Source organism: Drosophila innubila (genome assembly GCF_004354385.1).
Source record: "Drosophila innubila isolate TH190305 chromosome 2R unlocalized genomic scaffold, UK_Dinn_1.0 1_C_2R, whole genome shotgun sequence".
Lineage (NCBI taxonomy): Eukaryota > Metazoa > Arthropoda > Insecta > Diptera > Drosophilidae > Drosophila > Drosophila innubila.
Genome location: NW_022995374.1, coordinates 14,348,898 through 14,376,522, shown reverse-complemented (window position 1 = coordinate 14,376,522; position 27,625 = coordinate 14,348,898). Strand labels below are relative to the sequence as shown.

The 27,625-nt window shown below is 41.7% G+C and overlaps 6 protein-coding genes and 1 long non-coding RNA gene across 35 annotated transcripts in view; 3 read left to right on the top strand and 4 right to left on the bottom strand.

The window, feature by feature from the left end:
* Positions 1 to 1,479: 1,479 nt before the first annotated feature.
* LOC117783701 (nidogen) lies at positions 1,480 to 11,063 on the bottom strand. The gene is made up of 10 exons (XM_034621231.1): positions 10,424 to 11,063; positions 7,600 to 8,079; positions 5,534 to 6,937; positions 4,468 to 4,881; positions 3,996 to 4,405; positions 3,776 to 3,933; positions 2,593 to 2,847; positions 2,353 to 2,527; positions 2,011 to 2,295; positions 1,480 to 1,945 (listed from the first exon to the last, which is right to left on the bottom strand). The coding sequence occupies exons 1-10, from the start codon at positions 10,670 to 10,672 to the stop codon at positions 1,672 to 1,674; spliced, it is 4,104 nt and encodes a 1,367-aa protein (XP_034477122.1). The 5' UTR covers positions 10,673 to 11,063; the 3' UTR covers positions 1,480 to 1,671.
* Positions 3,392 to 3,974, top strand: LOC117783702. The gene has a single exon (XM_034621232.1). It carries the CDS (start codon positions 3,423 to 3,425, stop codon positions 3,759 to 3,761), a length of 339 nt encoding a protein of 112 aa, XP_034477123.1. The 5' UTR covers positions 3,392 to 3,422; the 3' UTR covers positions 3,762 to 3,974.
* A 2,174-nt stretch (positions 11,064 to 13,237) lies between the features above and the next one.
* On the top strand, positions 13,238 to 14,062 carry LOC117782992. The gene is given in 4 exon segments (XM_034620113.1): positions 13,238 to 13,345; positions 13,404 to 13,517; positions 13,569 to 13,725; positions 13,786 to 14,062. Coding segments are annotated over 4 exon segments (591 nt in total). The 3' UTR covers positions 13,998 to 14,062.
* Positions 14,063 to 14,137: 75 nt separating this feature from the next.
* LOC117785131 (uncharacterized protein C16C10.8) lies at positions 14,138 to 15,123 on the bottom strand. The gene has a single exon (XM_034623034.1). The coding sequence runs from the start codon at positions 15,056 to 15,058 to the stop codon at positions 14,222 to 14,224; it is 837 nt and encodes a 278-aa protein (XP_034478925.1). The 5' UTR covers positions 15,059 to 15,123; the 3' UTR covers positions 14,138 to 14,221.
* Positions 15,124 to 15,659: 536 nt separating this feature from the next.
* LOC117783152 (ribonuclease Z, mitochondrial) lies at positions 15,660 to 18,463 on the top strand. Its single transcript, XM_034620411.1, has 2 exons — positions 15,660 to 16,953; positions 17,012 to 18,463. Exons 1-2 carry the CDS (start codon positions 15,681 to 15,683, stop codon positions 18,082 to 18,084), a joined length of 2,346 nt encoding a protein of 781 aa, XP_034476302.1. The 5' UTR covers positions 15,660 to 15,680; the 3' UTR covers positions 18,085 to 18,463.
* An 11-nt stretch (positions 18,464 to 18,474) lies between these two features.
* The window catches only part of LOC117783147 (sorbin and SH3 domain-containing protein 1), a 42,623-nt gene continuing 33,472 nt past the window's right edge, over positions 18,475 to 27,625 (bottom strand). For 20 of the 29 annotated variants that reach the window (XM_034620397.1, XM_034620400.1, XM_034620401.1 and 17 more), the window contains 6 exons: positions 26,357 to 26,491; positions 20,400 to 20,706; positions 20,226 to 20,340; positions 19,952 to 20,158; positions 19,519 to 19,751; positions 18,475 to 19,447 (listed from right to left, as the gene is read on the bottom strand). In XM_034620397.1, coding sequence (XP_034476288.1) covers positions 19,279 to 19,447; positions 19,519 to 19,751; positions 19,952 to 20,158; positions 20,226 to 20,340; positions 20,400 to 20,706; positions 26,357 to 26,491 — 1,166 coding nt within the window. In that variant the 3' untranslated portion in view covers positions 18,475 to 19,278. Of the gene's footprint in view, positions 19,448 to 19,518; positions 19,752 to 19,951; positions 20,159 to 20,225; positions 20,341 to 20,399; positions 20,731 to 23,230; positions 23,414 to 26,356; positions 26,492 to 26,653; positions 27,615 to 27,625 lie in introns of those variants that run through there. The other 9 variants (XM_034620410.1, XM_034620380.1, XM_034620383.1 and 6 more) reach the window with 9 other exon arrangements.
* On the bottom strand, positions 21,322 to 22,949 carry LOC117783154. The gene is made up of 2 exons (XR_004617356.1): positions 22,088 to 22,949; positions 21,322 to 21,966 (listed from the first exon to the last, which is right to left on the bottom strand). It is a non-coding gene; the product is annotated as an uncharacterized LOC117783154 (long non-coding RNA).

The window sequence follows — 27,625 nt, the reverse complement described above, 5'->3', positions numbered from 1 at the left end:
TTCCATTAATAAATGATTTTATTTAAAATATTATGCAATATTATTAGACAGTTCCCACAGTAACTTTCTTAGGTTTCATATGTTGCACAGTTTTCACTTTGAAATTTCCCTTAATTACTTTAAGAAAGGTGCTATCAATGTTTTCGTACCACACACCTGCAAAGATTCTGTTCTATTCGAAAAATAAGAAATATAAATATTGAAAATGTGTCTAGAAAACGGTTTTCAGAATGGCTTTGGTATACTCTAATGCTTTACAAAGAAAAAACAACAAAGTATAAAAGATGAAAATCATAAATTCAAAAGAAATAACTATACTATGTAGTTGCTGTATATAGTAGATATATATAAGATCTGAGCATTTCAAGGAACTGCTGCAAAGCAAACTATTAGAACTTAAAATTAAAAGCGCAAAACAACAGAAATTATTTATAGGAATTACAATATGAACACATACTTATGTAGTTGATAAGCACTCAGTTCGGTAAAGGGCTGTGCTCAAAGCCTAAGCCTATAGCTATAATACAACTGTACCAAAATCCAAAGAGCTATACACAAACATTTAGACAGAGAAAGAGCACCCCCGAAAAGCTGTGTATATATATTTATACTTGTGTGTTTAACTCACCTAACTAAAATAGTAGTACTAAAGGAGGCACCTAAATAGAACCCAGACACGTCCCAAAAAAAACAAGGAAGTTTATTAATTAGTCTATACAATGTACCTACCCACACACACACACAAACACACTGTACACACACACACCTTAAGATATCTAGAGCACAGACAGTTTTATAAGTGAATTTTACTCGATCATATTGAAGGAGTTGAAGATGTTGATAAATACTCGTATATGATCATGATATGCATTCCAGTGTCTCAAGAACATAGATAAGCCTAAGTTTAGCACACTTAAACATATAGTATCTATATATATATATAAATATAACTAAGTAATACTTAGCAACCACTAAAACTTAGCAATTAGTAAATGTCTCAATGTACAAAATGCAGAACAGGGCAATGCCCGCAATAAAATATGATAAAAAAAAGAACCACAACCAACAAATAATAAACAATAACAACAACAACATTAACAAATACAACAAATGTACTTATTTAATAATGTATAATTGCTATTAAGAGCATATTACGGTTAGATTATAAAATTTGCTGTAATATTTAACTCTGATCTTTAAGGCAGACAACATGAAACTCACAATAAATTCAAAATATAGTTGATGAAAACTAAAAAAAATACGCTCGGGTTGTTATTTATTGGGTTAGAAAGTAGGGGAGAGTTGCTGGAAAAATAACATAGGTTGGCATAGTACAGCATTCCAATTTATCTATTTTAACTCGAAAATTAATTGCAGCTTTTTGTGTATTTCAGCTGGCAAATCAATAAAATTTCAGAAAAATTCAAATTTAAAGGCCCTGAAGTTCTGCTAATTTCAGCCAAAATAATGTAGAAAATATCAGTTTAATATATAGAGATTTATTAGATTGAGTAGATTTACAAAAAATGGCACAGACATTAGTATATATTTAATATTTGGTTTGTTTTTTTGGTTCCTGTTCTTAGTTATCTCTGTTATACGTATACAAAAATATTCACTTCATTATAATTTCATTTGTTTTTCTTTTAGTTAATTAATTTAATTGTAGTTTTATTTGCGTGGTTGTGCAAAGGCATAGGGCGAGGACACTGTGCAACCCGTGGAGGCGCTGGTGCACTTGCAGCTCTTGCCGGACGGAGCCTTCCGGTTGACCAGGCAGAGGCGAGCATCGGTGCAGCCTCCGTTGTTGATCTGGCAGGGGCTTTGATATTGAGGACAGTTCTGCACCACGGCGGTCATTGCGTACATCTTGTGGCTGCCAAAGAAGGGCGTCTGGATGGGCTTCTGGCGTACTCCTTCGCTATCCGCGATCTCCAGCTTCTTGCTGTGAAATAGAAAATGAAAAGTTGAGTCAGTCGGAAATAACTACGAATGTTGAAACAAACTTACCTCGTCCAGTCGGTCCAGTAGAATTGATCGTGCGTAAAGGTCACACCAAATGGATAGCTGAGCTCCTGGGAAATGGTGCGAATCTGACGGCTGGAAACATTGATGCACTCCACCTTCTTGGTGCCAGCATCCGCATAGCATAGCTCACCACTGTGATCCAGCACCACCAGTGAGTTGGGCAACTGGACAGCATCGGAGCCCAAGAGCAGCTCCCGACCAGTGCCATCCAGATCAGAGAACTCAATCTTTGGATTCGAGCGATCCCAGTCGGACCAGTAGAGTTTTCTAAAAAGGAATTTATTGTTAAATAAAATCCGAATTCTTTACTCTCTTTTAACTTACTCTCTGTAGGGATCAACGGCAATGCCGCGAGGATTCACCAGATTCTTGTTGATGATGACAGCGCGGAGTGAGGGATCATCCAGACTGGCCACCTCAATAGTATCCTTCACCGAATCCGTCCAGTACAGGCGACGTGAGATGGCATCAATGGCAATGCCCTCAGGCGATTCAACGTCTACAATGATAAAGATTCATCAGAAACTCATTAACATTCTTAATGATAACAATTCTCTGGCATACCTGTGGTGATAAATGGACGCTCATCGGTGCCATCGTATTTGGCGCTCAGGATCTTCTTTGCCGAAATATCGCCCCAGTAGACGCGTCCCTCCACACAATCCTTGTCCAGGCCAATGGCCATCGAGGTCACCTTAATGGGCTGCACATTGCGTCCATTCAGAGGAACACGTGCAATCACCACACCCTGGCTGACAAGCAGGAAGTCCGAGTCGTGTTGTTGCCTCTCAAAGCACACAGAGCCATTGCCATAGAAACCTGCAATAATTATTTAGAATTACTCGAGTATTTAGTTGAAAATAAATATATAATTACGCAAATAATAATTCGATATGATATAGAATTACTCAATAAATAACGCAAGTAATTATAGTATTTTGAGTAAAAATAAATACCAATTCATTATAGAATTACTCGATAAATATTGCGCACATATTGTAATTACTTAAGTAATTAAACAGTTTTAGTTGGTAATTATTGCACGTTTACTGAAGTGTCATTATTAATTGAAGAGTTGTAGGTAAAAATTAAGAAGAACCGACTAGCATCTGTAATTACTCAAGTAATTAAAGAGCCTTGACTGAGAATTAATATAGCTAAAATACTTTAAGTAATTAAACAGCTGGAAATCAGTGGAATATTTCACTTCTCTAAAATATCTGGAAAAAATGGAAGGAAATTTTAAATATTCGATATTGTTACTAATCTTAGGCAGGCGTTGATTTAGAAAATCATTTAGTTAACTTTCACACTAATATTGGGCATCATTTTCGAACAAAATTTCAAGTTATCATTTTGATAGAAAAATTCAGAAAAGATAAAAATCTTAAAAAATGATGCGGTCAGCAAACAGTTTGTTAATGAAAACCTCCCGAATGGGCATGATGCGGGATGCGAGTGCCCAGGCCATTCGGAAGGGATTGACAGGAACAGGAACTACAATAGTGCAGCAGTCACAACAATATCGATTTGCCCAGGAGGTGAGTCACATGAGGAAGACATCAACGTTGCAGTCCATGAGGGAATTCTTTATGCATCCCTTGACCTGGGATCGCAATAATGGATATCTGAATGTGGTGCTGGCATTGGCAATCTTTAGCTTTTGCTTCATCAACTCGTGTGCGTCATGTCCCGAGGAAGGACCGCAGGCGCAGTCAAAGAATGCCGACTAGGAGCAATAGCTTACCTTGATTGCAGACACAGACGAGTCCCGAGTTGGTGGAGTGACACTTGGCATTCATGTCGCAAAGAGTTGGATTATTGAGGCAGTTTTGTTCCTCAATGCAGACATAACCATCGCCATGGAATCCGGCATTACATTGGCAAGCATAATTAGCTGGATCTCTGTAAGAACAAGACAGAAATGAAGTCATCTTGTGGATCAATTAATGGTGTTATTTACTTACTCGGTGGGTTCGCAGGTGGCATGAATGCCGCAATTGTTGCGCACGTTGCAGGGTGTGGGAATGCTGACACAGCCAACGAGAGCATCGCCTTGATAGCCCTCGATGCAGTCACAGAACTGTACATCCAGCTTATTGTCCCATCGGCAGATGGCATTGGAGCCACAGAAGGCGCCGCCACAGCGTCCAGCTGGCACACAAATATCACTGAGATCCCGCTCGAATCCGTCGTGGCATTGACAGACTCCTCCATCGCAGAAGGCACTCTCGCCGCAGTCGGCAGCAGCTTGGCATTCCGGAGCCAGTTGGCAACGATAGCCGTCTCCGGTGTAACCACGTTGGCAGACGCACTCGGATTTTCCCAACTGCTCGTTGTAGTTGCAAGAGGCGTGTGAGTCACAAATATCTGGTTTCTATATGGTAAAAAGCAACAGATTTAGTCCGAGTTCCAAGGCAAACACACAGCATTACTCACAATGGCGCAGGAGTCCTCGATGGGATCACAGTTGTATCCATCGCCGCTGAATCCTGTGTTGCAGGTGCAAATGTGACGCAACTCGTGATCATCCCAGAAACATCTGGCATTGACATGGCAGTTGGAATCCACGTCGCAAGGCACCAGGTCTTCATTCTTCTCCACATCATAGACGCCTGCATAGCGACAACTCTTTCTATCCTCGGTCAAGTCGTAGCCGTCGGGACAACTGCATTCACCCATGAAATCGCAGCTCGATTCCACCTCGTGATCATCCAACAGAATGGGCATACAACGTCCATGTTCCCACACCTCGTCGTGTCCGCAGATATGATCACAGCTGTAGCCATCTCCGGAGAATCCTTCCCGGCAGCCACAACGTCCCTCATAGCAATTCGCATCCGGCGAACAGCGCTGCAAGCAAACCCCATATTAAAAAAAAATAAAAAAAAAAATATATTATATATATATATATTATACAAAATAAAAATAAAAAGTATCCATGGTCAGGGAATCTCGCAAAGTCTTTTATTTTGGGATGAGTTTCAGATTTAAAATATAGTACTCAGTGGCACTAGGTCTAATTCTGTGTTTTATTCTCTGAAGTCTTAGGATAAGCCCAATCCAAACAGTTATATAAGGTAAAGCCTTAAAAATGGATAGAATTTCATATTTTTAAATTTTAAGACCTGTTTAATATACGCCTTTTTCAAATCCCTGACAAATTTGATTTTTGAAAATAGAATTCTATTAAAATATTTGCAAGAAAATGAAAATTTACTAAAATTCAAGTTCATATTAGTTCTCAAAATTGATTTTATTACTCCAAAGAATAAAAGCAAAGCATATAAAAATTTCCAATTTCTAAATTTCAATTTCAAATTAGACTATAGGGGGTTTACCATGGCCTTATCGACTTTCTATACAGTATTAAAATATTATATATTATGTAAATTTTTAGACTTGATTTTCACACTAGACTCTGGGGGTTTTTCTAGGGTACAGCTATGTTATATGATTAGGGTGTCTCTTATCGACTCGATTTGAACTATTGAACTGTACTTACATGGCACTCATCCAGATACTGAGTATTTTCCTCGTGAGGAGGATAGTCGACATGTTCGCCTGCAAGAGGATAACCAGGTTCGGCGTAGCTCGGCTGCTGGGGTTGCTCAGGCTGCTCGGGTTGTTGGGGCTGTTGGGGCTCCTGAATGGCATAGCCTTGGGAGTTGTCGGCTGTGAAGTCTGGGGGAGTGGAGTACTCGATGTTATCGACGGAATTATTGCGCAGACAGTGGTATCCATTGCCCTCGAATCCCTCGACGCAGACACAGCTGAAGCCGCCATCGTTGTTGGAGCAGAGGGCATTCTCATCGCAGATGTGTGAGCCGGAGGAGCATTCATCGATGTCGACACAGATCTCCACCTCACGCTCATCCAGCTGGGCAGCAAAGCCATGTTGGCAGTCACAGCGATAGGTGTCCTCGTAGGGAACACAGACGGCATAATCGCCACATTGGGCGGATCCATCGGTGCAGGCATTGGACTCGGTATCGACTCCGATTTTGGTGAGGGCGTTGGCGCGGACCGCCTGATCCCGATCCGAGTAGTCCAAGGAGATCTTGGAGACCTTCTGGAGCACAGTCCTGTCGGTGGGATCGGCATCATCATCGAGCAAGCAACTGTTGAAGATGATGCGCTGATCCAACTGGAAGCCAATCACACGCTGCTCCTCAACCAGCTCCAGCTTGTGGGATTGCAGGGAGATGATTTCGCCGGGACGCACAACGCGATACTCATCCGTGTAGTCGGGCAGATGCAATGTTGTGGCATGCGACACACGTGGCACAGTGCCATTCAACTGTATCCTGACAGTCAGCTGATCCCAGTAGTTTAATCCCTCAAAGAACTGCGTCACCAGCAACGACTCTCCCGACTCGTACTGCAATCGGGAGATGTGCTCATATTGTCCCCCTGTCACCTGATAACCATTTGTGGCTCCATTGAGCGACTTGGCAAAGAGCCAGCCCACGGAGGTCAGCAGTGGCAACGCCAGACGCAACTGGGATGCCAGCTCGTCCCTCACGGGATTGATGGTCGTGTAAATGCGAGCATCGGATGTCACCACATAGGCTTGCAGTTTGGCATCCTCATCCACAACCTGTCCATTCACCTGGCCCGACAAGGAGCCGGTGACACGGATGGGCAGATCATTGGCCAGACAGGTGCGTCCATTGCCATAGTAACCAGCAGTACAGACACAGCAATAACCCTCGGACTTGTCAAAGCACTGGGCATGACTATCGCACTGGTGTCCATTGCCACCACAGCTCTGAGCCAAGGCAGGAGATTCAGTGCGGGTCTCTGCGTTGTTGGGTTCCTGCACATTCTCGCCGGGATTGAGAGGAGCCACACGGTACAGCCAGACACCAGGCACACCCAGATTGGTGCTCTCGCTAAGGAAGCGGGCCTAGTCGATGGGAAGGGAGAAAAGAGATAGAAGAGATTAGAACCGGAACTGTAAAGTTTATTACTTTAAAAAATAAATTATTAAAAAGAAAAAATTATAGTATATAAGTATATAAAATTATAGTATAATATTTTTGTAAAAAAAAAAAATTAAATAAAAAAAAATTTAAATTTTCATGCTAAAATTGAAAATAAAAATTTAAATAATTAAAATTTAAGACTAAAATATTTATAATTTAAATAGAAAATACTACAATTTTAAATTTAAGTATTATTACTTTATTTCTTTTTAAAGATCAGAAATAAATTATTAAACTCATTTGTATAACTGAGATTCTTCCTTATCTTATATCTGAGATTTATCACATTAATTTGAATAATTTTTCCAGATATGATTTTTTAAACTCATAAATTTTCTGTATTTGAGAAATGTGTTTTAGGATTATCTATTCTTCTTACATTAAGTATTATTTCTGTATTTCTTTTTAAAGATCAGAAATAAAATATCAAACTAATTTGTATAACTGATATTCTTCCTTATCTTATATCTGAGATTTATCACATTAATTTAAATAATTTTTTCAGATTTGATTTTTTAAACTCCAAAATCTCATTTGTGATTCTTGTATTTGGGAAAAGTGTTTTAGGATTATCTTTTCTTACATTCTCGGATCCGGAACCATTCAGATTGTAGAAGCGTCCATCTTCGGCCACGAAACCCGCCTGGGCTCTGATGTCGGGCAATCCCAGCTCTCCCGTCTCGCCCTGCAGCCAGTTGAGTCCACCCTGGGGATAGATGAAGTGCACAAAGGTGCGCTGCTCGCTGGCAATCAACGCCACCTGGAAGGTGTTCAATCTGTCCGTCTTCGAGTTGAAGTATCCCACATTGCGCCATGTGGCCACAATCAATTGTTCGGCCACGAATTCATTTTCCTCATTGAAGGCATATTGCACCAAACTTTGGGCACGTTCCAGGGATGCGGGATCGCGTGTTTGGAAGATGGAAATGTTGCTATCATCGCCACTGCTCGAGGTGTCCACATTGGAGTAGAAGGCCGCTATGGAGGGATACTCCAGGGGAAAGGCCTGATTTAAGTACTCGGCAAACTCCACATTGAATGTCAAAATGCCATTCGTGTTGATCTGCAAAGAAGAGAAGAGAGAGAGGGAGGGTGAATGAGAAAGAGAAAGAGACAATGTAAATAGAGAAAGAGGGTGCTTCAAAATGAAGTGCATATGGCGTGTGCATCAATTAGCTCCGCTTGCGAAGTGCCAACAGGCCACTTAACAATTTTCGTGGCGGAAACTAAACAACAACAAACCATTAACAAGGCCGTCAATGATCATTAGACACCGCCTGCGCCTTCTAATGACTTTTCGTAATTGAGTTCCGTGTCGGTAACATCCGCGAGACGCCTCTAAAATTAGTTCAACGACTGACGCCGACAATCTCCAGCTGTGTTGCCTTCTCCTGCTCAACTTCATTCTCCTCTTTTGAAAATTCCTAATGCCAACTCCTTTCTTTTCTCGCTTTTCCCACTTTTCCTTGCACAACTTGACAGCGTTGCGCATTTAATCGAGTGCATAAGTTTCTCAATTGCTGCATTTTTGCCTAAATAAACAATCGAATATTTTCCAATTTCCAATATTGAACATTTTCGAATTTGGTATTTGGAATACTGGAAATTGGAGCACAGGTGTCTGAAATTCGAGTTCTTTTCGTGTGGTTTTTTTGTGCCACAGCATAAATCAATTTAACACCACAGGTTGCCTCCAGTTCATCTTCAGACTCAGCGGGTGCAAATGTGTGGAAATATTTGCCAGAGCCATCAAATGAATGTAAATGAGTGCAAAGAATATACGAATGTGGAATTTCAAACAAACGGAGCACTTAATATGTTTCTAAACTGCGAGGCAAAACATTTGGCAAAAGGTTAAAAGAAACATAAACTCTAGATATTGTTAAAGTATAAGTTAAAGGAAGTTATGGCTTATACGACCTAAAGGTATGCTACAAAATAATAACGATTTCTGTTTAACAAAAAATACAAATTTAAGATGAAATATTAAGTTAAAAATTAAATTAAACAAATTATCATATTTTCGTTACGCTTAGAAGCGATCCGCTATCAATGCTTTTAGAACTCTGATATAGATCACATTTTTTCATAACTATATAGAAACATCTAAAATCTCATCTAACCCTGTAACCCCAATTTAAAATTTTCAAATTGTATATTTTTGATATTCACAGACTTAATACGATTTAACACATCTATTTATAGTCGTATAGTCGTATAAACATTGATGAGTTCAAAAATAATTAAACTAAATAATGGGCTTTGATCTGGAAAAATGAGGCTTTGCATATATATTTCTGAGAATTTTGAGAAAATTTATGCATTTGTATGGCTATAATGCTCGTAATGTCACACATTTTGTGCCGCGTGCTATTTTTCGACGTCAGACACATAAATTCAGTTAATTAACTAACAAAAATAGGCGACACTTTCGCCTCAAACGCAGCGCTAAGAGAGATCATAATTTCTGAACACGAATAAAAGTGAAAACAAGTAAGAAATATCGACTAAAAGATACGCATTGATTAATTAGAATTTGCATTTTAAGTATTATAATAAAATAGTTTTTATTTAAATTAAAGGCGTAATACAAAAAATTGGTATAATATTTTAATCCAATCAAATTTAAATTATAATTCTTAAAATAGCAAACTTAGTGATCCTAGATCAATTGAACTCTGAGGTCGAAGAATTCAAAAAGTCAATAGATGTGCAATTAATTTTCAATTCTTCGACTGTTACCTATATAAGACAACTTTGTTATGCCTTCTTTCTGTTTCAAGCTGTTTACAGGGTATACAGTAAAAAGGCGGCTAAAAGTTTGGGAATGTGCCAAGGCGGCATAGCGACGGTACACGAACGGAACACGAAAAACACATCAATGGGTTGACTTCTTTGCTACTTATTTGTAGAAGACGCGTCTTCTGTGCCTTGGACCACCCCCAAAGTGGTTTGGTATTCGGTATTCGGGTTGAGTGCGTGCGAATTGGTTTTGCGACGACACTCGTCGTAAAAGTATCTCAAAGATACATTTTCATTTTGTGCCCAGCAACATTCTGATGATTACACAGTTCTTGTGTCGAAATCTTCTAGTGCCTGTCATGTTTTGCCGAATATTAATGTCGATTTCTGTTTGTCTCTTGATCTATTAATAAACCACAAACACAAAGACACACTCCACCACACACACACACACACACACACACACACACACCGAGATACTTCATAATGCATTTTGATTGAGCTGAAACAACTATTTGCATAAAGTCTATTGATATGACTTATGGCTGAACCTTATCAGTTCGCCTCTCTTATCAGCAGCTAAATGCAATTTCATTCAGCGCAAAAATTCTATAGCTACTTTGTTGTCGAATCTATCAGATAATGCCGCCATATACCCTACTTACATAGATCTGTTCGTATTGCTCGCCATAGAAATTGATCGGTTGCTCCAATTGGAGCAGCGTCTGTTCGCTGTTGCCCTTGGCCAGATATTGGATGCTTCCATCGGATCCTTCGTGGAACTCGTAGAGCTCATTGGACTGCAGGGAGTCCAGGTGATGCTGGTATTGGCCGTTGGCCAGTTGAGGAGCTACGCTGCAGAGCAGCAGCAGCGACGCCAGCAGCGTGCTTATATTTTGATTAAATGTCTTCATTGCAACAATAGGTTTAATTTCAAATTTAAATGCCTTTGAAATTTTGAAAGTTGTGTGAATTATGTCCTGTGTTTTACAACAACATTTTCACATTCACACACACACACACTTAAACACACACAGATGAACTGTAAGCTAAACACTTGGCCAGCACTTTGTCTGGCCACTCAGTTTTTGATCCAAAAATATCGGATTTATAAATAAAATGCCTGAGAACTGAATATCTATAGTTCTCTATAGGTATAGTTTTTTGGAACAGTGTCTTGGAAGCGGCGACACGAAACGCCTTCCTGCCTGTTTGCCTCCTCTTCTCTCCACTTGATCGTGTCGATTCCGATTCTTCAGACGAGCGAACGAACAAAAACGAACCGCACGCGCTGACAGCAAATTCTTAACTGAATCGCAGCTCTGCTCAATTGGATGCTCTTTGCTTCGGTCCAACCTAACATTACATTGCTTGTCTGTGTATGAGAATGTGTGGTCGTGTGCGTGAGTGTGAGTGTGAGTGTGTGGAATGCGTGTGCTGGAGTCTGCATATGCTGTAAACATAGCATCCACAGAATGCATTCTGTTAACTCAAATGCATTCCGTGCAGTTGATCCTAAGAGCGCAAGGAGTGTGCGAGAGGACAAGAGAAAGAGAGAGGTGGAGTGAGAGAGCGACAGCAGATAGACAGTGAATCTTTCAGATTTGCTTATTTATTTATGACAATTTGCCGTCGCTGTTGACATTTATGATCCACACGCATTAAGGCCAAAAGCATTTTTCGCAAATAACTTGAAAATGTCGGAAATGAACAGAAAAAATGTGAGACAATAAACTACGCTAAGATAGAAGTTGAGAAAATGTTTACTACAAGTTTTTTAAACAACAGCAAAACATTCGAAAATAATTTGAAGTCGATTGGTTAAAGATCTTTTTTTGAAGCATTCGCTTAAATGATCAGTCAAATTATTTTGATGAAATTTGAATTTATTGAGATCGGTGCTAAAAGTATTAGAATAAATTACAATCTTCAAAACTGATAATAAACAACAGTCATAACTTGATCAAAATTGATTTTCTGCACCGTTACATACCGGTACTGATACCGGAACCGAAAGAAAAAAACTGAAATAGATCCTTTTACCGAAATAGTTATTTCGGGACGTACTGGAACCGAAACCGTAACCTATTTTTCTTTCGGTTTGATTTCCTGAAAAGAACGAAATCTTACGTCAAAATGATGTCTCTTACTAAAAGAATCTGGTTTCTCGACAACTTTTTTAGAAAAGTGACCCAAAGATTAAAATTTTTCTCACAAAACTAAGAATTTGCGTCTAAAAAACTGAAACATAATTAATTTAATACGTGTTGAATCTAGCAATAATCAAATAATCACTTTAAGATATACAATTTTTTAGATCAAAACTGATGAAAATTATTATTCTAACAATTATATTCAAAACTATTATTCTTAGCATTCAGATCTTAAGAAACATCCGCTTACGACATAATATTCCAATATTTTTATGAGCTTATTACAACTTCCAACTATGGGGATATATTAGGTAAGAACTGAAGCAAATGTTTAGCTTGTAGAGTTTATAATTTGTGGCATAGGAATAGTTGGGATTGCTCCACATTGTAGGTGTGGTAACCACAAGGGACAGGGGGACAGTGGGGAATGGAGATGATACTAGGGCGACCCCAAAATGAAATCAAAACACGACTGTTTGCTTGGGCGCGTTCCAATTCCATCGAAATGAACTTCAGGAGGCAAGGCACGTGCCGCTTGATTGCGCTTGTTGCCATGTTGCATGCCACCGTGAAGCGCCGCAGACGCAACTCTGCATGCCACACACATCCCCCACCCCAAACCCTTTGAGGCGGGCAGGGGGGGGTGCAGTCAGAAATAAACAAATGGGAACTTCTGAGGCAGCGACGCAACGTCTGCGCCTTGGCTCTTGACTGATGATGAGGTCCGTCTTATAAATGGGACTGGGATGTATCCACATTGTACATACATACATAATGCTCATCTAGTCGTATCGCTTGTGCTATTTATGATGTATGTATTTCTCGGTTAATTAGTTGCAGCTGGAAAGGGAATGCGCTTCCGCATGCAACTGCATTCCCTCCCTCATACTACCTCATGCGACCCCAACTCCGACTCCAACTCCATTCCCAACTCCATCTTCAGCTCCCAAGTGACTTTGTTTCTTGCTTTATTTGGACGCTCGTCTGTCACATATATTCTCTCTGCTTGATCGGTGATGGATGGATGCCTTTCTTTCTTCTCTTTTTGGATGCCTTTTCATCATTTATCTTGCCGGTAGTTGCACGTGAAAGTGCATTGGTTTCCCGGAATTGGAGCAGAACATCAGCAGCTGCATTTACTGCATTCCCTTCTCCCTCTCCTACGATCTCACATGACTCAGTCACAATTTCGGCTGAATAATTATAAACTTAAATTAAGCTCGTAATTAAAAGTAGTTAAATGTTACGCCAAATTAAGTCGACTGTTCTGACTGATGGCTTATAAAAGTCCCGGGAGGGTTGTCTAAAAAGTAAAGCCCATTGAAAATGTTTTGGATGTGCAGTCAACTGTTGTGTGTTTCACTTTTCCTGGCTGTGGTGCAGGCAAAACCACAGCTGGCTGAGGATTGTGAGCTGAATGCAGTGGATACCATGGTAAGACAATCTCTTTAATCTTCTACCCTTTTTCAACTTCAATATCTTCTCATTACAGCATGATTTTTGCTGTGATCTTCACGACGAGTCACCAGAGTTTCTAGAGTGCCAAATGGACTGGCATGAGAAGCTGGAACCCAACAACGATCACTTGGAGCAGGCTTACATGTTTGTGAGTACTCTTATATTCAAGATCAGTGCATCTACTCTTAAAATCTTTCAGTGCACAGCTGAGTGCACCTTTAATTCAACAGAGTATCTGGGTGTAAATCGTCAATCTCTGAATATGCACAGGATTAAGGAGCACTTGTCGCAGGAGCTGGACAACGAGGCGGATGAGTTGCTGCTCTATAAAGCCTACGTCAAGTGTGACCAGCATGGTGTGCTGTAACTGAAACTAACTACAATTCCATTTTAATTCAATCGCTAATCCTCTCCAGCTCTTGGTCTACTCGGTCACAAGGCAGTGCAGCTGATAGAGAAGCGTCTGTCTCCGCATGGTTGTCATCCTTATCCTGGTCTGGTGCTGGAATGTGTTGCCAACGAGATGATTCTGCACTGTCCAACTTAAAGGTTTCACAACTCCCCTCAGTGTCGGGTTACAAGGGATTATCTGCGTCAGTGCATGGAGTATCTACAATATAAATCTTAAAACTGAATGTGCAACAAGTTGCATGTTTTATTGTGGCAACAGTTGAAGTAAACGCAAGTCTAATCGACTGCTGAGGAGCAGACTCAATCCACAGATTAAATTATAGCTACAGAATTGCATAATTAATAATGAATCGATGAGTTATTGTTGCTTACAGGTTTAATGGTTGTCTACAGTTACGAGTAAGTTAAAATTAGGCTAGAAACTTAAATAAGGTTCCAGGGTCAGCATTGCTTCACCAGATCCCCTTCCAGCTGCAGTCCATCGCATTTCTTGAGCTGCTTGTCGAAGCGTTTGTCGAACTTCTTGGATTGCTTCTCAGTCAGCTCCGTCACAGCTAAATGCTTTGTGTACTTCTTGGCCAGCTTCTTCTTGAGCTTCTCCAGAAAGATGCCATCGGGTTGCTTGGCCACCAACTTGCTCAACTGGGCAGTCCAATCAAATTCGTTGGTCTCCTCAGTCGCTGCTGAATCTGTTTGAGTCGCTTCTCCATTCTCCAGCTTGGTCTTTTTCTTGGGCGGCACATCTGCTTCCGTTTCTGCTTCCGCCTCCGCTCCCGCTTCCTTCTGCTTTGCCGCCTTTGCTGCTGCCAGTTCCGCTTGTTTGGCCTCCTTCATTTTGTTGAGCTCCTTTTCGAGGATGTCCCACACCTCGGTGGCCTGGTGCCTGGGCATTCTCATGCAGTTGCCCACAAAGTTCTCGAACTTGGCCTTCTTGCGCGGCACATTGTCCACACTCTGTAATCTCTGGAAGGCATTCCTCAGCTGCGGCGTCAGCTGGTACTCAGTGCTGTCCAAGATGGCACGGATTATGTCCATCCAGCTCTCCTGCTTCTGGGCATTTTTGTTCTTGGGCTCCTTGGGCACAAAGTTCTGATTCGAATACTTTTGTGCCTCCGAAATGCACTTGGTGTGTGCAACGTACTCTTCCTCGTAGAAGTCCTTCAGGCAGTCCATGCAGGAGACGTTCTTCGTTTTGCCCCGGCATCTCGTTTGGTAGTGCTTCTCTACGGCCGGCTTCTTCACAGACTCTCCGCAAATATTGCATGTAAAAAACACCATAATTGTAACAAAATCTGGACGCCGAATAAATTCCACGTGCGCGCTCAGATTGTTATTTATGCCATGCTTATCGTTAATCGATAATTGTGCACATGCTAACTGTTGGGGAACTGTTGAGTCACGTTCGCGCTTGTCAACAGTTCTCCCACTGTTGAGGGAAATTTATTGTAATGTTATCGATACACCGACTGTTGAGTAGCGAGTGTTATGGCAGGCAGCTTTTGATTGAATTTCTCACGATTTGTTAAGTGTTACCATCTCAAATTTTATCTCAAAATTCAAAAATAGGTGAATTTTCTTAGGTGAAACAACCAAATTTGCAATTTTATTAAAATGGTACAAGCTACCAGATCGGGAAATTTTGCAGGACCGGGGGCAGCCTTTCCCAACAGTGCTGCCAAGATTCTAGGGGATATAAAAGCTATTTCTGTTTGGAAAGCATCTTAATTTGTTTTTTTTTTGGCAGTTTTGCACAGTTTTACCAAAATATGAAGAGTAAAGCTCGACTGAAAATATATTCAAAATAGCCAAGATTTCCAGCTAATAGCAATTTTAGCTATAAAATCTCTAAGTTGACAGCAGAGGCTACCATCTCTAGCTGCTGAGCAGCTGTTGTGTCGCAATGTGGCTGTCTGTGTTGAAATTGCAACGCTTCGGTTTGCATGGACCAATTCGGACGGTGACAGGACGCAGCTTTAGAATGAGTAGTACTACAGTGACAGCAGCTGCCAAGGATACTGGCCAGCAAATGCAGCCCGCCAAATACGAACGGCAGCCGAATGTGCTGCGCAAGAAGCTGTCGTCGGTGGTGCCGGGTTCTGTGAATCTCCAGGTGCTGGGAGCAGGTGCCAACGGTGCTCCGAGCGCAGTTTACCTGTTTACGGATCAGTCACGCTACCTCTTCAACTGTGGGGAGGGAACCCAGCGACTGGCACATGAGCACAAGACGCGCCTGTCGCGACTGGAGCAGATCTTTGTGACGCGCAACACGTGGACCAGTGTGGGAGGATTGCCGGGACTGGCGTTGACCATACAGGATGCAGGAGTGCGCAACGTGGGACTGCACGGACCGCCGCACCTGGACACAATGCTCCAGAGCATGCGCCGCTTTGTGGTGCTCAAGAATCTGCAGATGCAGACGATAGACAGCACGATCTGTAGCCAATTCGAGGACTCTATTCTGAGTGTTGAGTCCGTGGTGCTGCGCAGCGAGCAGCAGCCGGAGAGGCCAGTCATCAGCTACATTTGCAAGCTGAAGCCACGTCCAGGTGCCCTCAATCTCGTCAAGTGCGTGGAGCAGGGATTGTCGCCAGGGCCTCTGCTGGGTCAGCTCAAGAATGGACAGGACGTGACGCTGCCCTGTGGCAAGGTGGTGCGCTCCGTGGATGTCACCGAACCCGGCGAGACGGCGCTCTCCTTTGTGTTCATCGATGTGCCCAGCGTGGATTATTTGGCATCTCTGCAGGCACAGTCCCAACAGTACAAGCAGTTGGCCGCATCTGAGCTCACTGAGGTGGCCCTGGTGGTGCACTTCAGTCCGCCCGAGCTGACAGACCATGTGGAGTATCGCCAGTTTATGGATGACAACTTTTCCCAGTGCACCCAACATATACATCTCAACGCGGCAGTGAATCCCTTCTCCGGATATGCAGCTGCCCATCGCATTCAGTATCAGCTGCATCAGCTGGATCCTCAGGTGTTTCCACTGCTGGCGGAGTCAGCGGAGCTGCAGCAAAGCTGTCCAAGCACAAATCTTAGTCACAGCTTGAAGAAAACCAAGTTGGAGGAGAAGGAGGGGAAGGAGGAAGAGAGCAAGTCTTTGTCCAAAGATGCAACTAAAGATACGGAGCAGGGTGTGGTTTCCATGACAAGCTTTCATCTGCGACCTAAGAAAGGTGAGTCAAAGATTACATATAATAATATCAGGATTACCTGACAGATTACTTCTTCCAGGCCTGGATCGCACACTGGAGTCGAAGCTGACGCCCGAGGAGTACATCAAGGAGATCAACGCTGTGCCAGGAGTCTCTGAGTTGCTTGCTCAGCTCAAGAGCGAAACACAAGGCAGCCAGGAGACGGATGACAGCTATCCACGCATCATATTCCTGGGCACAGGCTCCTGCATTCCAAACAAGACGCGCAATGTCAGCTCCATTCTCATCCAGACTGCGGCGAATGCGTTTATGCTGTTCGACTGTGGGGAAGGCACACATGGACAGATTGTGCGTCTGTTTGGTAGGGAGCGGACGCGGGAGATTATGAGACAGCTGCAGGCGGTTTATGTCTCCCATTTGCATGCGGATCATCACATTGGCCTCATTGCCCTGTTGAGCGAGCGGCAGCAACTGGAGCCGGAGCAACCTCTGCTGTTGTTGGCGCCACGTCAGATCGAACCTTGGCTGCAGTTTTACAATCGTCAAATTGAATCCATTGCGGATGCCTACACGCTGGTGGCCAATGGCGAGTTGCTGGAGCATCCACTGACTGGGGAGGACGTTGAACGTCTAGGCATTGCCTCGATTGCCACCTGCCTGGTGCGGCATTGTCCCAATGCCTTTGGCGTGAGTCTAACTCTGCAGGCACAGCACGAAGGAGCTCCCATTAAGGTTACCTACAGCGGCGACACGATGCCCTGCGATGACTTGGTCGAGCTGGGTCGCAACTCAACGGTGCTGATACACGAGGCGACCATGGAGGATGATCTGGAGGAGGAGGCACGCATCAAGACGCACAGCACCATCTCGCAGGCCATTCAACAGGGCAGAGACATGCAGGCCAAGCACATCATTCTCACCCACTTCTCGCAGCGCTATGCCAAGTGTCCTCGATTGCCCAGCACCGAGGACATGCAGCACGTGGCCATTGCCTTCGACAACATGCAGGTGACTGTCGAGGATCTGCGTCAGTATCACAGGTTCTATCCGGCCTTGCTAGCCATGTATGCCGAGTATACCGAGGAGCTGGAGCAGCGAGCTGTCAAACGGGAGCTTAAACAGGAAAGGAAACGTAAATTGGCCCAAACGTGATTTCAGTTAACACGTGAACGAAAACATGTACAGTTTAAGCTATGATTAGGTATTGTTATTAAAACTAGTATACATATTTGTCAACTCAAAATGTTGTCAATTTTGCATTTAATTTTCCAATAATGTTTAATCCCAAAAGGCAACAGGTTTTAATTGTAGTATTTTTTTAAATGCCCTATTTCATGACCAACTTTATTGGAAGTCTGCTAAGAATCTGCCAAGTGGATTCAAGGACTTTAGTTTATCACAATAATTGAAATCTGTACTCAAACTTAACGTTTTCGTTCACATGTAAACTTAACTCTTTGACTTTAATTTTAAGCTGATTGTTGAACTACTTACAATAAAAGATAATAAATTGTATTTTTCCAATTGAAAACTCGAGTTGTAGTTTTTGTTGTTGGTGTTTTTGTTTAATTTATTTACTTAATACGCATTCGCTTGCAACAGGTGTCTGTGTATTATTAAAACGATCATAAAATTACAAATGATTTCCTTTTGTTTTAGTTCTTCAATATTATTATAAATAATTAATTATTAGACGAAGGGCACTTTTTGGTGTTTAATTAATTAATTAATTATTATTTTCGCTTTCTATGTTTTTAAAAGTCAAGAAACATTTCATTTTTAAGGCACTTTTGTGTTTAACATTGTCAAATGGCGCATGAAGACCTTTAACCTTTATATATTTCAATTTCTGGTGATATTTTTTATATTCTTTTTTTTTTGGAAATTAGCTGTGACTAGTTAAAATTAGTAGATAAACGAAATAAAAAAAAATATATAAAATATCGCTGGTGATATTTGGTGTGTGTGGATGTGTGGGAAAAACTTCTGGTTAATAATTATATATTCTTTTTTTTTTTGGTTTTATAAATTAACATAATTTCAACATTTTCTTTAAAAATAAATAAATAGTTGTACATTATTTAAATTAAAGAGAAAACACTTTATCGGCAAAGTTAACAACAATTTAAATAATTATTATTAATTTTGTTGAATTGTAATTCAAATAAATAATGAATAATTGCTATTGCCTTGGCTGCGGTTCAAGTTATTAGACTACAAATCCATTAGGATTAGAAATAAACCTTTGCATATAGTTTTTCACTTCCTTTCTATAAGATTTCACCAGCTTTCGGCCAAAACAAAGCAAATATCTTAACGGTTCTCGACAGGATCTCTCGATCTGATTCAGGCACGCTCCACATAGTTGCCGGGGAATGTGCCAAAGCAACCAGTCCGCTGAGATGTGCCCACAAACCAGCCATCATCGCACTTCTCCAGCACATGCACCAGATCCCCCTCAAAGATCTCCAGCTCATCCGAGTTCTGTGGTCGATATTTGTAGAGTGCGCGATAACTGCAATTTTAAAATAGATTATATTTTTCAATTTATAAATATACTATTTATAATTATTTATTTAAACCCACGTCAATGGCTCGGAGCTGGTGTCCACGTGGAGCGCATCTGTCTTATGCAGTGTCCTGGTGTCCTTCAGGATACCATTCGGTGGCTGGGAACCATTCTGTGTCAGCGTATTGAACTCGTTGTTGATATTTGTGCGTAGCACATCCATATTTGGACGCAGATTTGTGGTGCTCTGAGTGCTGATAACGGTTGTGGTTCTAGCTGCAATATCCTCGGCTCCAATATCGGTTAGCACCTGCAGGAAGACCACAGATTACATATAAGTTAAAATTTCTTAATTTTTCAAACAAAAAATTTAATTTAGAAATAAGATTTTTTTCGAAAATTAAAAACTTATATTATTTAAAAAAATAATAAAATAAAATAATATTTAATACAATTTAGTTTGGAAAAAAAATAAATCTGATAGTTCAATGTTTACAGAGTTATAGTTACCTCAACATAGGAGACTGGGAAAATGCCCTTGCGGTTGGCAATTTTGCCCTCGAACCAATTTCCGTCGACTCGTCGTGTCAGTGTGACCAGCTCACCTTTGTTGAGGGACAGCTCTACACCGGACTGAGCCTGGAAGTTGTACTTGGCACGTGCCTGACCCTCCGAGGGACGTTTGGCGGGGGTACGGGCGCCATCGCGGCTTACAATCTGTGCAATAGGTGAAAGGGTATCAATATATATAAATAAAAATCAGTCTCGGATAAATGGAGCATACCTCGACGTAGCTAGCTGGCAGCAGACCAATCATCGCATTGTGTTCACCCTCATACCAATTGGGATCGATCTGTCGCCGTATATAAATGGTATCGCCTTTGCGGAACGAGAGCTCCCTATATAACAAAGAGTATTAATGATAGTGAAAGGTAAATTTATAATTCTTGGCACTTACTTGGAGGTCTGTCCCTGGAAGTTGTAGAGCGCCCGGGCAACTGTTTTGGGTCCCACCAGCGATTTGAGTGTCACGTCTGTGGGGAAATCATCGTAGCGATTGAGTGCAATCGGTGATTTCTGTGAGGGTGTAAAATTGTCGGTGTGTCGTCGCGAATTCATGTCCTGCAACTCCTGTAGATACTTCCGTCTGCGCTCCTCCTGATACAATTTCTGCATATGCTCCGCTTGTCGTATGGCTAATTCCTCCTCCGATACGTTCTGTTTATACTCATGCCTCAATGGTGTCTTGAATTGTATATTCACGTCTGTGTCGGAATAATAATAAGATTCTATATAGAATATATACGCATTTAGTTGAGCATTGATCAAAGCAAAGGCCAAAAGCATGCCAAAATTATGTTACATTATCAGTACTCTTAGATATGGGTGTGTGTTGGTTCTCCCTGCTCGACTAAGAGAATACCCTATAGACAACAGTGAAAAAAAACTGAGAGACTGCAGAAAATTAAGAATTTATCTTAGAATGTTAGCTTGTTCATTCTTTAACCAATATATACCACTGCTCGACCCAAGATACCCTGTAAACACGTCTAAAGTGGCTGAGGTAATTAAAATCAGGTATACATAAATACTTTTTGGTTAACATATTATTGGCCAGATATTTTTCTCTTAACTAAAAGATACTTTTGCGTTTTTTAAATAATTTGTCGTTATCAGTGATAGAAATACCTTTTATTTGGGCTGGATATGTATATACCCTTTGAGGCGATTTTAATAATTACAGGGTATATTTATTGTTGACACTAAAAATAGCAACAAGAGTCGTTAGGGCAAGTGTAAGACGAGCTAACCGCAAAATAAAATAGTCGCCGTTGTAATGAAACCGTAAGAGCTGCTGCAGTTCACTCTTCTTATCTCTATCTGTATTTGTATCTGTATCTGTATCTCTAACTGTAGCCGTAGCTTTAGTTATAGTTATAGCTCGAGTTGTGCATGCCAATTGGTTTGCAAATAAACAACGTTAGCTGACACTGTCTCTGTCTCTGTCTCCGTCTGTGTGATGAATGTTGTTGATCGCACGCCTCGCTAACCAGATAGATCAGAGATAACCCCAACCCCAGTCCAAGTGAAGATAGAGATGGAGATAGGAGAAGAGAGCAAAGGAAAGAGAGAATAATGTGTGAGAGTGCTCGTTTACAATTTGAAAATTGAATTAACATTTCTCCATTGTATCGAAAATGAGCCGCAATTGAAGTTAATGCTCGTTAGGTTTCAACTGATAGCTAAATGAGAGCCACCCAATTGAGACAAAGTGTTGCAACATCGGGAGTGGTTAGAGTGGCCTGAGTGGGTGACCAAGCTGACAGCAAGTGCTAATTGACTTATTGCTTTTAGTGGTTTTTTATCTCAATCCCGGGAAATAAAAAGTGTAATTTAAATACTCGTTAGATGATTCTATTTGTAAAGCATTTAATGTGCTGAGGGGTAAGATATTAAATTGTGGCAAATATATGAATAGATCAAGCACAATATGGATGCTTCTGTAGAAAAGTTATGGGGTAAAACTTTGAAGTAATATTATCCTGAAAATTGGTAAAAACTGAGAGTAAGCTGTTTATATGAATCTTGTTTATTAAATCTCCCAATCTTTGTTTAATATCCAGCTGTACTATAAATAAAATAAACCCTTTAAAGGGAGGATGCTATTGACAATTTAAGAATATTATGATATTCACAATACTTTTTAAGCTTAATACGAATATCTCAACCTTCACTTTTCACTTCTTTATGTAATTCCAAGTTGATTACAGGGTATCTAACCCTTTGTAATATCTTAAGGGTACTTTAAACTGCGATTAAACATCTGCCATAAACAACTGTAATCGTAAACTAAAGAAATCTCCAAAAACTCATCTCGCTGTGTTGATTTATAAAACTAACAAGATGTCTAACTAAAACAAAAAGTTAACAAACTTTAAGTTAAATTAACTATCTGTCATGACCTTGTTTGGCATAGTTTCAAGATGTTTAAAAATTTACATAAGCTCAGCGAGTTATTCAAGAACTTGAGAATGAATAATAAGCGAATAGAACTCAACTGATATGAATGAATATGAATACTGTAAATGCGTTACGAATCAATTCAGAATGCACGCATTAATTGCGCAGCTGACTTTACATGTATTTCTCTTAGACCCCCGCCCTCTCCCCTTCTATCAAATATCGCCAACAAATAAATTGGAAATTTCTTTTTGTACAATTGTCAAAAGACAATTGGAAACTTATTTGGGGGACACAAAAAACTTGAGCAACTGCACAAATATTTGTGTTTACACAGTGACAAAATGCTGAAAAAAAAGGCCATAAACTATAAAGCATAAAGAGAGATAACCAACAACAAGTACAACAAATTGTGGTACAACAAAAAGTTAAATTGTCACTTGAGTAGATTTTTCACTTTCACTGATTTTTGTTGTGGCGCCGCAAATTGCAGCGTTTTGAAAGTGTTGCCGATTTTCATCTTTCACTGCACATACACTACACAACACTACACTACACATACACTGTACTACACATGCAAACAACCAGTCATGCCGGCTTTTCTGCGGCTTTTCCTGTTAATTGTTAATATGCTAAAGAGGCAGACAATTGCAAATTATTTCTGTTTTGCTTTCAGCTTCCCCACGCTTTTCTCCTCCTCCTCCTCCTTCTTCTCCTCTTCGCTTAGTCACACTTACAATCAATCAAAATCAGAACAACAACTCAACAGTTAAGTAGCTAGGAAGGCTACACTCGATCAGCTGATAAACCTAACGACAACAGTCGAACCTGAAACCGAATCCGACTTTACGATCTCGTTTTATTTTCAAGTGTTCCTCTCGCGTTGCGGCACGTACCCAACTTGTCTGTAGCACGCGTGGCGCTCAACTGAAACTGAAATTGAAACTGAATGAAACTGAAAGACTGAGCAATTGAGAGACTGAACAACTGAGCAACTTGCAGATTGAGCGCCAAAAGTCTTCGGTTGAGTAAATCGTTTAGTTATCGCCGTACTACGAATGCCGTTTCATTTGGGCGCCCCGAAACCTCACGTTTATTCCGACATTTCCAGTTGTTTCTTCTGCTTCTTCTTCCTCTTATTGTCAAGTTTTATAGTTGTTGTCTGAATCACTCACTGCTTACAGTGGGTCACATAGCACATGCAGCAGGGAGACCTCCATTAGGAATTGTCAAAATATACGTGAACTTGTATAATTCGTCTAGTTAACAGCAGAGTTTCACATTAACATTTACGCTAATTGACTTGAATGTTAATGCTACTGTTAAAGTTGATTAAAACTATAAAATTGAGATTTTTGGCAAAATTATTAATTTAAAGTGATTTTATTCCATTGAAAAATTGTTGATTCACTTTAAGATCGAAGTTCTCCAAGTGAAAAGCTTATAAGAGAGAAAGGTTTAGAGTAAAAATGATAAATAGAGGGATAATGAATTCTTTTTTAAGATCGTAGTTCTCCAAGTGAAGAGCTTATAAGAAAAAAAGGTTTAGAGGAAAAATTATAAAAAGAGTGATAATGAATCCTTATTCCAAAAGAAGATCAAAATTGAGAATGCTCAAAACTTTTGTAAACATTTAAAAAAAAATCCTACAAAGCGTACATTGTTCTGCTGAAAAGTTATTATTAAATTTGTATTCATGAAAATAACTGCTTATACCACTGTACCTAAGATCAGTCATAAGATCGTTAAACATCTAAAAGCTCGCTCGAAGCTTTTTATCAAGAGTTTGTTTGAAACGTGAGTTGCATAGCAAAAAGCTATCTGGCTCTCCTTACTAGGCTCAATCTAGCTCTACGTATCGCGTGCGCTCTCTCTCTATGCCACTCTCTCTCTCTCTCTCTCTCTCTCTTTCGTTTATCGCTCTGATAACAAGTTTGTTTCGTTTTAGCGCAGAGAATAAGCGTGAGAAAGCGCCCAAGAGGAAGGTCGTTTAGTCGAATGAGAAAGTCTGTCTTGTGGCAAAGGGGGCAGAGTGGTGGCAGGGGCAGAGGGGGCAAGTGGGCTGGCCTGCGCCTTTTACTTGCTTTCTTCTTGCTTGCGAGGGGTAGTCGAATACTAACTGCTGCTTTGTCTCTGCTGCTGCTGTTGTTGCAACTGTTGCTGCTGCCACCTGAGCAGTGGCATGGAGGCACCAATGGCATGACGATTGGACAAGTACGCCTGACGCTGCCCCGGCAACGGCGTGTGTGGCAAGCCCACAATGTGATAGCTCAGATCTCTGGCCGCAGTTGCAGTTGCGGCTGGCGGAGGTGGCAACATTGGGGCAGCTGCCTCATAATCGAAGCTGCGTCGTATCCAGAGCAACTTGCCACAGTTGGGCATGTCGCAAACGCTGCGATGAAGTGTGGCAGGTGTTAGCTTTCCACTGTTGTTGTTGTAGTTGTTGTGGTTGTTTTTGTTGTAGTAGCTGCTGTCGGCGCCGCTGCTCAGCGGACGTTGCGGCCAATCGTTGGCATTGTTGTTGTGGCGCCACCAGCGCTGCTGTTGACGATGCTGACGTTGCAAGTGCGTGTTGTCATCTGTCAGCTCTAAATCATTGCAGCTGCCATGGAACTTCTGCTGCTGCTGCTGCGTCTGTCGCCAATGCACGCGACTCCCGCCAGCAACAGTTGCCGAGGGAATGTTCCGGTTGATGTTGCTGTTGCTCCTGCTGCTGTTGTTGTTGCCATGGAGATGCTGGCCTGCGTAAGTGTTGCTGCGTCGCGGCGCAAGCGTTTGATGTATCATACTTTGAATTATTTTTGGGATAATTCTTTTCTTTCGTTTTCTTTTTTTTTTTGCACTTGCCACGCACTCAAAGTTGCATTATGTAAGCGAGGGGAACGCGTTCTATTTTTGCCACATTTAATTAGGAAATGTTGACCGAGTGTGGCACGACGATACTGACGTTTTTGGCACGGAAAAGTGAAACTAACTAAATTGTAGACTAACGGTTTACCTGGGCCCTGGCCAATTGTTTTGTTGCCACATTTTGGCCATGGCAACGTCTCTCCCTCTTACTCTCTCTGTGTGTGGCAAGTGTTGCCGGTGTTGCTTTGGGGGTGGCTTTCCCTTATGGAGACTCGCTCGGCACTCGGCTCGTGCCTTGGACAGGTGTCGCCGCGTGGTCGTATTAAGCGGGTCAACATTGTCACTGTCCATCGGTCTGTCTCTGTTATTGGTACTATCGATTAATTTGGTCAGCTAATGCCGGCCGCACCTTCAAAAAATGAAATTGCAGCATTTGCGGAAATTTTGTTGCGGCAGTAAAAAACAAATGGAATTTCACAAAGGTCACTGAATGTGTCGAGCACACGCAGAGGCGTAGTTTGAAATGAAATGAAAGGGGGTGGTAATAAATTTACTGATTGAAATGATTTGAAAATAAATTTAGGTAGTTAAGGTTGGATTTAAACTGTTTTTATGATAAAAAAAACGTTAAGTGAAACAAATGAGTCAATAAAAATAAATTTAGATCAATTGAATAAGTCAAATGAAAATTTTAGATCACTTGCATTAATATTAAGCCCAAGATCCAGAGGGAAAAAATTTGTTTAATGAGATAATTTAAATTTAAATGCAGAATGGTCTTAGATGCCAAGCCTTGAGCAAAATTGCAATCCGCTTGAAATTGGTAAAACCTCTGACCTTGAAACATTACTAATTTTTCTCAAACTCCAAGAAAGTCCACTCAAGACTTTTAGTTCTTAGAACATTTCATTTAAGAACAACTAGAAGCAAGTTCACTTCTTACAATCTGTAGTAAACATTTTAGTACACCTTATTGGTAAACCAAATAAATTTGTAAGTATTGCAGCTTTAGCACATCTATTTTTAGTACAGCTCAAATCAGCGGTTTTAGTTCAGCAATGCCCAGTTTGGGACATGGATCGAGGGAGCGATCGCCTCACTCACCTGTACCTGAATCAACTTGATCACCATTGCTGTGGTGCGCGGAGTAGGGCTCATAGGCCGCATAGTTGGCGGTGGATGATAGGCCCTTTAGTGGCGGCTGTGGTGGTATTGGCGGTGCGGCGCTCGAGTCAAAATCTGCGCCAACAATAACAATACAATAGGGATAATTTTGGGAAAATAAATAGACCAATTGAGGGAAAGGAAACCCGTTGAAACTAAGCCACTACGAGATTGAAGCATGGTAACCCTAAAAACAAACCCACCACAACACCACTGAGAAGCTGTTACCTGTGTTACCTTTGAATGTAACCGCCATGCTGCGTTTGAGACGCTCCAGAGTGTTGGCACCACCAGCAGCACGTCTGGATGTGGTTGCGGTGGTTGCGGTGGTTGCATCTGCACCATCGGGCACATAACGTGCTTTGGGGCGATGCATGTGTGGATCAAACTTCTGATTGGCAAAGATGTCGCCAAAGTTACTCTGTGACTTGGCTGGTCTGATTGGCGATGTGGAACTGGCACGCACCACTGCACCACCACCACTTCGCAGTGGTTTCTTTGGCAATGCCGGCGTGCGTTCCGGATGCTTGTGAGCAACCCAATCTCCACTCAAATGTGGTGAAATATCGTGAACATCGCGCAGATCCGCCAAAGAGGTGGACAGGTAACGTTGTGTCACATTCTGTGACTCTCCTGGTGGTGCTGGAGGCTCTGGTGACTCGTAGCGACTGCGTAGACTCTGCACCTGTCCGGCGGTGCAGCTGTTGCTGCTGTGGCTGCGCGTTGGACTTCCCCGAGGCAACAGCTCCCGCTTGAGTGCCGCTGTCTTGCTGATGATATCGATGTGGGGCATCAACAAGCCACGTTGCCTTCTCCTACCACGCTCCGGCGAGGGGGTTGCACCACGCAGCTCAAACTTGTGGGTCAGGTGGGTGACATCTTGCGTGGTCGTCGGCAATGCTTCCGTAGCATTGGCCAAGGCGTCTTTTGATCCTGCATTGAATTCAGGATCGCTGCGCGCCTTCCGCAGCGAACTAAGCCCAAAAAAATCACGCCGTTCATTGGATTGTTCACGCTGAATGCTCTCAAATTTCTGCTTCATCTTCTGAACCTCCCCGGTGTAGACCCTCTGCAAGTAGGAGCTGGAGCAGGCAGAGACCTGCGACTGCGGCGAGAGACTTCTCGAGCGATAGTAGGCATCGTAGAGCTCAAGACTGCCATCGGGAGAACCATGCTCGTAGCTGAGCAGCTCGTGATCCTCCTGATCCC